General features: G+C 40.5%; 1 protein-coding gene across 4 annotated transcripts; it reads right to left on the reverse strand.

Annotated features, from left to right (window-relative positions):
* Window positions 1–306: 306 nt before the first annotated feature.
* On the reverse strand, window positions 307–10960 carry wdtc1 (WD and tetratricopeptide repeats 1). 4 transcript variants are annotated; one of them, XM_078253331.1, is made up of 16 exons: window positions 10906–10960; window positions 10127–10266; window positions 9897–9980; window positions 9725–9771; window positions 9041–9152; window positions 7279–7466; window positions 6989–7171; window positions 6783–6877; window positions 6515–6630; window positions 6335–6410; window positions 6122–6218; window positions 3571–3741; window positions 3240–3475; window positions 2735–2906; window positions 2191–2383; window positions 307–1921 (listed from the first exon to the last, which is right to left on the reverse strand). In XM_078253331.1, the coding sequence occupies exons 2-16, from the start codon at window positions 10190–10192 to the stop codon at window positions 1709–1711; spliced, it is 2049 nt and encodes a 682-aa protein (XP_078109457.1). In that variant the 5' UTR covers window positions 10193–10266; window positions 10906–10960; the 3' UTR covers window positions 307–1708. The 4 variants fall into 4 exon arrangements, with proteins under 4 accessions (XP_078109457.1, XP_078109458.1, XP_078109456.1 ...); XM_078253332.1 differs by having other exon boundaries at window positions 2735–2903; window positions 10804–10958; XM_078253330.1 differs by having other exon boundaries at window positions 10804–10958.
* Window positions 10961–12133: the final 1173 nt, after the last annotated feature.

Below are 12133 nucleotides of genomic sequence, written 5' to 3' on the forward strand. Positions count from 1 at the left end.
TGCTAGTTTTCTCATTACTGTACAGTATATGGGGCATGAGATTCTCCCCTAACTACTCATGCTTGTGATGTACTGTCCTCATGTGTTGCCCAACAGTCAGCAAAAGCAGGAAGTAGAGCAGACACTGATGAATGAGCAGGATATCAGAGTTCATACCTTAGCCTCACCTACAGTACATCTTCCCAGCCTAGTTAGTAATGTCTAAGTGTAAGTACAGCTTTATCTGTTGTGTAACTGTTACACTAAAAGGACAAACAATTCATCATTAATGTTACCATTTAAAGAATAAAAACAAGAGAATACAAATATGTTCAATAATTTTATTCTGTACTTTGTTTGCAACAAAGGTTATTATAGATTCCTCAAAGAAAACATAGTATCTCAAATGAATGAACAAAATAAAATACATGGAAGCAGAGTGTTGCATTTTGTTAATGAGGACCCATTGCTTTACATTTACCCTATATGGGGGCATAGGCGACCCAATGAGCTGTTCTCTTAGCAAAAGATAGGATAGCTCTGTGTCATTTTTTGCCAACAAATATGGTCAGAGATGCATCATGCAATCAGGATTGAACACCTGACTGCAGCAGAGGAATAGTGCTAGAGCCACTCGGCTAGTAGGAAGGAAACCTATCTCTACCAAAAGCACCCAGTTGCCAAAAACCAAAAAATTAGCATCTGTGTCCCACTTATACCCAACAGAAGTTTCACACTGACATGTCATGCCAAATGACATTTGCATTCAATGGGATTTAATTTATATCCAAAAACTGAATTACGTTTTTTTTTTTTTAACACAAATGTTTCTCTAATATCTTGATCTTGTCTAATCTATTGTAGTAAAACCTCTTAACTAAATTGAGAACAGTATGCCAAAATTATGTTTCAATGAAACAAAGAAAACAGACATTAATCCTTGGCCACTGAAATGACAACCTTTGGCAGAAGAAACCACTTTTTTTTCTTTTTCCGACAGTTGTAAACTAAAAAAAAAAAAGCTTATAAATACATTTCATTGGAGCAACAGTACAACTTTCACAACTTGGAGAGTGACAATTAATTCTAGGCTTCCTGTGATCAAAACCCCAACTGAAAATATAACCAAGTCTAACTCAGAATGAATGACTTGGGTGTGCAGCCTTTCTGAGATGAGCGGGCACTAAGACTCTTAGCTCCAACTGCAGAGCAGACAGGAGATGCAACAAAGCACCGTCTTCTGGTCTGTGATCCGATCCTCCGTGGAAGTCACTGCGACTGTGTGGCCTGACTGACCTGAAAATAGGTCATCAGAGCGCAGGCTTCTCCTTCTACGTGTTATGTGTCTCTCCGACATAAACCTGAGGAAGGATAAGTGCTGAACTCCTCCTTCTTCGTGAGAAACTTGGGAGTGATGTGGAAGGTGCTCTCCTTAAAAGATGTCCCCCTGTCACCACTGGGTGGAGGGAGAGGCTGAGGTTGGTGCTTTGAAGGGGGCGAGATGGGTGTCTTCTCCACCCTCTGTGAATTCCTCTCCCCAAAGTGGTCTCCACCAGTCCTCTCTTTGGACAGGGGAGGGCGATGCATAGTGCAGAGATGTGACAAGACATTCACTCAATGTTTCTGTCAGATTGGGGGGGGGGGGGGGAGAGGGAGATTAAGATTCAAACAGGAACTGGGAGAGTCCTTTGCTTCCTACATCCATTCTCTAGAATGGCTGACAGTTTGTTTAGCTTGGCCGACACTGTACTTGTCCCTCTGAGCTGTCTTCGTCATCTGAGCCATCCGGGCCGACGCCATGCAGGCCGACGCCACGCAGGCCTGTGATGCGATAGCCCATGTTGAGCAGCATTACCTCCAGCGGATCAGCGTTCATACGTCGCTGGTTCGCCTGAGCAGCACTCTCCATGTCCTCCACCACTCGCCCGTTCTCAGTCTCTGTCTGTTTCATGAGAAAGGGATACAGAATCAGCTGTAATGGTTCTTTTTTTTTTGTACATCAAATGAACTGAGCTGACATTTTGAGTGACAGTGGCTCAGTAAAATAAAATAAAAAACACATATTGTACTGTTCCCATATGACCAATCAATACAATTGTAAAAGTCCAAGAATCCGTAAGATTTTGGAAACCATGACACACACTGTGCCACAACTTCTGTCAAAATATGACTAAATGTATATATTAATGCACAGAAGTTACAGTTGTTTACCTCTGGTCTGGGGCTCCATAATCGAACCACAGGGTCAATACCACTCGTAGCCAAGAAGCAGTAGCTGGGGTGTGGCTGCAGGCAGTTGACTATGGACTCATCTCCCTGCAGGATCCTCACCAGATTAGTGGTCTCCTTTTCCCAGATAAAGAAGGAACCGTCATCTGAGCCGCTGACAATGTATTGGCCTTTGCTGTAGAGAAAAGGAAACCTCTCAGACCATGTTCTTGGGACATGTCGTATTTAGTATCTATCGCAAAATTTTGCAACCGTTTTACATCGAACTTCTTTCACAGAACACAAGACCGTTTAATGTGTGAAACATTTCCCACTTCTGATGTGAAAGGTAACTCAGCAGGGCATTCTGATATACAAATGGGCACTGAGCTCTGTATTACATTGTCTTCATGATTTTAAAGTAGATATTTTAAACTTTATAAGAAATGTTTGACTTTTGCCCCATCACAAAACCTAGTCTTGAGCTACAGAGCTCGTGACTGCCCCCTAGTGAGGCCTCAGCAGACTGGGAGTGAGATCTACCGACCTTCCAAAGAAGTTGGCCTCTTTGATATCAGTGGTGGTGTTGCAGTGACCACAGTATCTGTGCTTGTAGTCAAAGCTGCGCTCTCTCAGCACCAACTCATCTTCAGGGATGGACTCCTTCCGACTGAATGAGTGGAATCGAATGGAGCTGTTGGCCTTCTTATCTTCTGCTGCTGAGGGGAACAAAATAAACGTATTAACACAACACTCACTTGTACACAGTTACAAATAAACAAAAGCTGTCTTACTTACTCTTGAAATGGAACACTAACATTTATATGCATAGTTACACATATTCAACACAGTTGTTGACTTATAGTACCAGTGTCTAAGCCGGACTTGTTTTAGCTTGTATAAAATTCTCCGTTTCATTCTCCCAACTGAATATACATACTTTGTAAGTACAGTGTCAGTGTGGTTTGTGTGTTCATTTCAAGATGAAAACTGTGTACATTTAACAAATGGGAGCTGCTGCAAATCAGAAATACCAGTTCACTCTTTTCTACCTGTTTCTGTCTTGGTGAAGAGTGCAGCCTTGATATCTTTATCCAAGGAATCGCAGGCACTACTGTGCGCCTGCTCTGGAAACTTTCCTTTGAAATCATCAAGACACTCCAGAGCTTCGGACACATACTTCAGCTCAAACAGACACCGTGCCAGCCTAAAATGAGCCTTCAGATGACCAGGGTTTAGAGTCAGAGCCTTCAGGCAGTCCCTGAGAGCATCATAATGGTCTCCATCCCTGTGAATCACACATGTCAACTAACACTTGATACCTGCTTTTATAGCACTCATGAGAAGATGATGGTGTCTGTGCAGTGATACAATGAGGCCTACCACTTGCGCTTCATGTATGCTGCTGCCCGGTTCCCATACAGCATGGCGTTGCAGCTGGCATGATGAATGCCTAAACTGTACAGCTGAATGGCCTGCGTCCACTGCTGACGTGCAAACGCATCATTAGCTTGTTGCTTTAACATCTCCAAGTGAGCGGGGAGCTCAGAAGAACTAAAACAAATACAGCAAAGGAAAACATAACTCAAGTGTGTACATGCTCAAACCTTTAAAGATCTCATAGTATGCTCATTTTCATATTCATACTTGTTTATTTTATGTTTCTACTAGGACATGCTTTGATGTTCAAAAAACACTTTCTCATACTGTCTGAATATACCAGGGGCATGATCAGCCCTAGCAAAATGTTTATTTAAACTGAAACAGGGATGCGTTGAACACCCTGCTGTGTGCGCAAGCGTACTGCCTTTTTATTACCACAAGTTCATACACAAGGCTGCTGATTGGATAACGTCTCTGACACACCAACCAAACGAGAGAAAAAACACACACACACACACACACACACACACACACACACACACACACACATCCCAGGAAACATGGCGTTAAACCCGGAAACCGAAGCAAAACGGTGCACACCATTTTGCGATTGAACGTGCCCCTGTATTCATTCTCTGTCTGAAACGCTCCGTTTTGGTGCCTCTCTCTTTAAGCCAGTCCAAACGTAGTTAAAACGAGAACTCTGTACAGTGTGTCTACTGAAAAACCGAACTAGCTTACCACAATAATAGCATGACGTCAATGCTTCAGCATCTCAACAGAAAACATTTCTCATCCGTTCCACGAATTGGACCCGACTAACGTAAATCACGGAGTTGTATGGACGATGAAACTACACCAAACACAACAACTACCAAAAACAAAGACAAGAAAATACGTAGCAGTGACCACAATATGATCTAAAGAGCCGAATTGTTGACTATCCCGTCGGAGAAACAGCTGACTGCTGCGCACCATTTTCTCTCACTCTCTTCACGGAGAAACAGCTGATCAACAATCTACTAGCATAAGTGTAACAGAGCTCAATCTATTTTAATCTATATATTATATATAAATTAAAATAGATTGAGTATAATTAATATTTACTAGGGCTGTCAATCGATTAAAAAAATTTAATCTAATTAATTACATACTCTGTGATTAATTGAAATTAATCGCATACATAATTAACGGTGCCTGAACCAATACTTTTTAAGAAAGTAAAAAAAGAAAAGAAAAAAAAGGGTACTAAACAACAGTGTGGCATTAAAGAACGGCTTGTTTATTGCTAAGGCCATATGGTCAAAATGAATGATTTAATGATAATGTATAACAATAACTAATTTCAGTAGTAAATTGCTGTTGAACCATCAGATAGGAAAAGGACATTTACAATAACTTCAAATGCACCACGAGGCTGTAGTATACCAGTTTCATTGAACGCACCGTCTGTGTTGTTTCTCCGGCAGCTGCAGATTGTTACATCCCGGTGTTGAATCCTCTACAGTAAAACACAGTCAAACTTTACACCGTTTAGCGTTAGCTGTCAGCATTGTAACCGTGTTTAATCCAGCTACTAGCTAGCGGTAGGCTAACGTTAGCTGCTGTCGAGTATAGTGTTAACTAGCGTCATGTGCAGCGGTGTTTGTGTTTCAGAGCATCAGAGAGAAGCGCAGACATATCAGTGGCACCAGATTTCGGTAGCCAGGGTTGGCAGGAACAAGTAAATGTTCCAATTAATAATCCAGGCAGAACATTCTCGTTTCCCTCCTTCATTTTACAGTCTAATGGTGGCTAGAACGGCTCCGGGTCAAACGTCAATATGGAATGGATTAATCTGCGTTATTTTTTTAACGCGTTATTTGTTCTCAGATTAATTAATCAAAATGAACGCGTTATTTTGACAGCCCTAATATTTACATATACATATATTTACATATAGGTCTATATACAGATCAGTCTCAGGATAAAACTTGTAGTTCTGAAAGTTAAGTTGCACAACTTAAGGTCATGTTTATGTATGTTTGATGTATGCCTTAGTGTGAGGTTGATGTCATTTCAGAAAATGTTTTCTTTAAAAATTTTACAATGTAATATGGCACTTAAATGCACTTCATATGTTTAGTTTTTTGAGAGATGATATTGTAAGCAATGTAGGCAACAAAAATGTAGCTTTTTCCGAAAATTTAACCAAACTATTGCTTATTATTGCTCTTCAATAAAACAAAAGTATTTCTTATCCGATTACTTGATTTATCGATGGAATAATCGGAAGAATACTTGATTACTAAAATAATCGATAGCTGCAGCCCTAATTGAGACATTGACAACACTACCGTACGGAAGTCCTGATGGCTTGTTTAAAACACCCGTTTCTGAATGCGGGCTGTGTGCATTTCTCTGTGGATTGAGCGTTTTGATACTTTCACAGTATTTGTTTAGCTCCTTGACCTGCTTTATAAATATAAAAGACATCTTGGTTTTTACAATATGGGACCTTTAAGAAGTCTGTGTAGGAAAAAACAATCACTGACAGGGTGAGAAAACAAACCTAGAGCGCATCTTGCTTCCAGCAAATCGAATATGGCTGGTCGGCAAGAGAATTCCATTGGAGACGCCATTGGTTGTCTTTCCGTTCTGTACATCTCCTGGGAAGCCAAAGTTTCAGAAACCACCAATACATCTAGAGATACGGTACTTTATGTACCTTTATGAGGCACCATTCAAGATCTTTTGTTCATAAAATATATGACGTCAGACCTACCTGTTGCTGACTGGCACTTTTTTGGAAGCAAGAAAGTGTATGGCCTCTGTTTAAATGTCAAGTCAAACAGATACACCTAGAAGAACCATAAATCATTAAAAAAAAAAATAAAGTAAATGTTTAAACACAGAAACAAATTAATAACTCTCTCAACATTCTCTGTGTTCTAAGAAGCATTACCTGTTCACCACCCATGTTAACTAGTAGCTCAGTGCCATCAGGACTGAAGGTGACATAGGTGGCCACCAGGACCCTCAGGCGATTATTGTAGTCTGGGAGTTTCACTGGCAGGTGCCCTGGAGCATTTAAACAGAAGGTAATGTTATTCAACCACATCCTTCACAGTCACTTTCAATCTGCACATTTCCTGATGCCATTACTATATAATTACAACACAAATGTGCCCATTACATACATTTGATACCAGACAATTCAACCACATATGCACCTGCAACATAATACTGCCCGGCTCCGTCTGGGATGGGCTTCTGTCTTTCACAGAATGTGTGCACGGCTGCTGATGTGCTCTGAGTCATAGATTTCCTGTGCAACGGAAAGAAAAAAAACGTGTCAAAACCTGGAATGGGGAATGTACTACTTTTGAGTGGTTGTGGAATAATTATTATATAGAATGACATCAAAAACTAAACCAACCTGTAGTTGTTAATCATCCTGATGTCATAAAGGCGAACAAAAGGCCCGTTGGCTCCTACTGCCATGTAGTTGTTGTCCCGTGGGTTGACAGCTAGACACTTGGCCTCAACCAGCTGACCACAGAACTCCGTCAGGTCAATAAGCACCTCTGAGCGCTTACTGCTCTCCCTCAAGTCATACTGTCTGTAAATAACAAGGAGAAAGTAGACACATTACCTGTAGCAACATTAGGCGTGGGGTACCTTTGACTACACAAAAGGATTGAGGTGAGAAGGGGATTGTATTCTAACCTGATGACGCCATCCTCCGCAGCACTCCAGAAGGTGTTGGGCCACATGGGTGCTGTGGCGATGCGTTTGACTCTGTTCGTATGATCAGAAAACATATGGATGGTTTCCTTCACCGTCAGGTCATGCACATGGACCTTTGTGTCGGCTGCACCCGTTATCAAAATTCTGTCCCCGGAGTGAGGGAGGAACTGTATGGACACACAAAAACACCAGAATTAATTGATAAGTATAGACACAATGTTTTACAATGGCTTCTTTTTCAAACACATTGTGATCTGATTATTGCCAGTAGATCAAGGGATTACTAAGGTGTTTACACAGAGTACTTAAAGGACAATCCATTGATATTCCCTTTTCCAGTGATGGAGTACTCGAGTCAGACTCAAGACTCTATTCTCTGGACTCGTGACTTGACTTGGACTCGCGGACTGATGACTTGTACTTGGGACTCGGACTAAAGGATATATAAAATCGGACTTGAGCATTCATGAAAAAGGACTCAGACATTGGATGAAGTGTCTGACTAAATAGGTTATACAAATTTGATATAAGATGTTACACTTTTCCTGTTTCGGGCTCCAAGACCGGCCGGGAAGCAGCTGGGGAGAAGTTCCATCCAGGGCTGATGTTCTTTTGGGGGCAACACCCTTTACTTCACCTACAGTATTAACAAAAGATGAAGTCACCATGTCTTGAGAAGCTTCTTGTTTATTGTTACCTGTTAACTCACTTTACATCGTCTTTGGGATCTCTTTTTTCTCTGGCTTTTTCCTCACAGCCACAAATATGCTTCTCAGTCAGACACCGCCACCGCTCGCTCTCCTTACTTGACAACACACTCCCTGACGTCGCTCACTTAACGCTGCATTCTCGCTCTTACTATCACTACTCTCGTAACAAAGGAATTGATATTGATATATGCAACTGTAGTGCATGATTTGTGGGCTCCCTACTACAAGTTCACATTTGGAAAATGCAGAGAGATGCGCCCCGGATCATGAAGTTCACCTACACGGATTTTACATCCAATGCTGGAAAGAGCACCGCTAAATGTTGTTTCGAAAAAGTCAGTAAATAAACTCCCTTTGCAATCAGACAGTGGTGTCATTTTTGTTTAATATAGACCCTCTTTTATTAGTATATCAGCTCTTTAACTGTGCCAGAGTGGAGAAATGTAGGCAGTCTTGACATTCAACACACACACACACACACGCAGACACACACGCAGACACACACGCACGGGACTCGACTACAACACTGCCCTTTTCTATGCAATGGATCAGTCTGATTCATGGCTTTAAATGCCACCTCTACATTATCTTACACTGTAACATCTTCCCTCCAGTAATTGACCTCATTCCCAAGCTTTCAGTCTGAAGCTACATTAGTTGGCCCCTGTTGTGATTTTTATGTGGAAACTGCAATAAAACTGTGCCTTGAACAGCCTCAACATAGTCAAATGTGTACAAAGATGGTTTTCATTTAAACAAGTCACTCATTACATGGCCAACAGTGCCACCTAATGTACTGGAAGTGTTTGTTGTTTAATCGAGAACATTTGTTAATAAATAAAGGGTGAGGTGAGGCAGAGCAAAGTGTCTTACCAGCAGTGCATTTTTGCATACGACTTCCAGAATTTTACATTTTAAGCGCATTACGAATAGATTCTCAATGTGTACTTAAATGAAGCCACTGTAAATGATTTCAGCCCACTTTCCCTCCTGCCATTTAATGCATCCATCTTACAATCAGTCCTCCTTACCTTTACAGAGAATATATTTGCTGCATGACCTGTGTGCATAGTTGTAAGCTTCTTGTGTTTGAATGGATCCCAGATGATGGCATGTTGATCATCTGAGCCAGAGGCCAGTAAACTGACAACAAAAAGAATTACCAGGACAAGTCAAGCAACATTTGTTTAGGCCCTTTACTACTAATGCCATTTAAAATCTTATACTGTGAAACGTGTTAAGATGTGCAATAGAGGACTCACTGTATACAGTTATTACCTATAGACCTTGGGGTTAGCCGTTCAGTCTAATACAACAGGATTTTAAATGTGCTGGATCCATTGCTGGTGGGGTTTTCTTGCCAATTTCACCCCAAACTGAAGTTGTTTATTTTGGTAATTTAAATCAATGCCTCCTTGAGCACTGAAGGTGTCAAGTGTGAGGCAAATAAATAATTGCTTAAAGAGCCATTTTTGGAGGCATACCAATCCCATAACAGAGTAGTGAGACATGATGTCTCACTACTTGATAATTGTATCATTTTTGGCATGTAGAACAGCATACACATTTTTATTTGGACATATAACCCTTCATGGTACATGCAGTGTGTACAATGTACCTAAGGATAAGACTATAGTTATATGGTGATGTAAAGCACATAGTGATCCCAGATCAGAGACATTAATTGTACATAAGGTGAAATATATAAGACTTACTCTCCTCGTTCATTCCACTCCAAACAGTTCACACAGCCAGTATGGCCCTGTTAAGACAGACAGTATAAACTGTAAGAATATATGATAATACACATATTTCTCTTTCACTTTTGTTCCCCCAACTCTTTCCTACTACATGCGCGCGCGCACACACACACTTGCTGTCACTGACCTGAAGCTCAGCCTCCAGTCCAAGTCTTTTGATGAAAGGGTCAGTCACATGATAGACCCTTTGGAAGCCTGATGCTCTCTTGTCCTGAAGACATGAATCAGATTTTTGTACATAAGAAAGGATCAAAACAAAATAAAAAAAATGAAAAAATAAAAGTTGGTTGAGGAGTCTTTTCTGGTTAGCCCTATCAAGATAGCTCACAGGATGCTCTGCCATTTGTTTTTACTCACTCTGATCTGCCGGTGCAGGATGTCTCTGGTGATGTTGACAGCAGTCATGGCCTCACCACGAAACATAAATTAGGGTTTGGGCTGGAGGTTCCAGGGGTCAGCGCTCAGATGACATTTACGCTGTTACCCTCGATAATAAGCTGTAAAGACGTTGAAAACATTAAGCTATGGTAGAAAACACAGGAAGGACATAATCACAATGCAGTGATTTTACGTTGGTTTAATGCCAGTTATAGAGCAACGGTAAGGACAATTGATCAGCAATTTTAACTATTCACTTATTATATTCTGAAACATAAGAATGTCATAAAATATTTGCTGGTCTACATACTTTGCTCGCTTCAGTGCCAACCACAGTGGGTTTGCTTCCGTCAACGAGCAACAAGGCATTAGCTAACTATGAAATGTTAGCTATGCAGCTCTGTCAGTATTATAATCGGCTGTTTCGCAAAACACTGACAATTATTTAAACATTAATGCATTGTTAGCCTGCAAGATTCGTTAGCCACCTAACATTATGCATCGGGCCTTTAAGAGACCTGCCGTTTACCAAGTAACGTTAGCTGGTTAGCGTATTTGCGTTACCTTGCTAGCTAGCTAAACAAAACGTCCACTTCAGGTAACGTTAATATTTGCAACGCTTTAATTGTAATACAGGACTGCTTAAGAAATCTCACCGGTTTCCTTGAACTAAAAAGGCTTCTGTCAAGAAATGTCCATTTAATAAACGTGAGAAATCACACTCTTTGTGATTTTGTTGACAGGATTCTCGCTAATACCTTCTCTGACATGAACACAATCCTCCTCCCACTGAGCATACGCATGTTTGTTTCGCGAAAACAGATCAATCCTTTCCGGTCCATCTTTATTTCAGAATAAAAGCATTCTCCCTATAAATCAGAGCTAAGCAACCAATTCATACTAAAGCACAAAAAGCAATTCAGCTGCAAAAAATAACTTTACAGTCTAAGCAGTGTTTTATGTGATACTAAATAATAATTCCTCTGTCTCATCCAGAAACTTGCTAATTACCAGTTGTTTTTTACTTTAATTTTGGCCTCTCCAAGCAGTTAGGACAAATCCGTTTATTTTGGACAGTAAGGAATAAAGTGAGACAGTTAGCTTTAGGCCTACTGGTCACTAAGAATAAGAAAGAAGAAATGCATACGGCATACATGCGTCCGGACAGATGAACAAGAGATGTAGATCAAAGGTCTGATCCGACCATACGTGGCAGCATTAGTAGGCTATGTAAAGATGCATTGAATATGCTGAGTCAAATTAAAACACAAGACTAGGTTATTATATCTGAGGGTAGTTGTTGCACTGATGAAGAATTGGTAAATGGTTTGGCAGATAATAAGATGTATCATAAGAACAGGCAGAATTAATCTCTTCTTTATTACTTATTGCTTCAGCTCTTTTCAACTGTTATTTGTGTGTGTTTTTTACACAAGTTTTCTAAGGCGTGCCTTTTCTCATCAATGAGACAAACATCTTGGACTACTGTGCTATTAAATACTAAATGTGTCCTGCATTAGTATACGTAGTAGTACTCAGAGTACTACTCAGTACAGAAACTGTTGTGATGACAGGGATTCTCTCTATCAAATGGCCTTACCAGAGTGATTACATCAGGCAGAACCTTTTTACAAGCATATGGATCGTTCTTAGTTAATTGTTGTGCATAATTCATTTTTATTATACCAAGAAAAGACAGAATGAAACAGATGTTGCAAGTAGCCTAATTGTTTCTTCCACTGCAAAATATCCTGACTGGCACAATAGCACTGTAGGTGTTTCAAAAGTTCATCGATGTGCCAACTTCCTCCTGATGTCAGCATTTGTGGTATTTTCACTTCTTTGTCATCCAAAGCTGTTCTGTTTGGTGTTACAACTTCATTCGAAGCGAAAAGCAGAAGTGTTTACATTTTACCATAGGCTAGTATTGCTGCGCCTCTGTAATGGAAATTACACATACTTTTGCATTTAACCTTACAGTATTTA

The sequence above is a fragment of the Sander vitreus genome, chromosome 6 (assembly GCF_031162955.1).
Source record: "Sander vitreus isolate 19-12246 chromosome 6, sanVit1, whole genome shotgun sequence".
Lineage (NCBI taxonomy): Eukaryota > Metazoa > Chordata > Actinopteri > Perciformes > Percidae > Sander > Sander vitreus.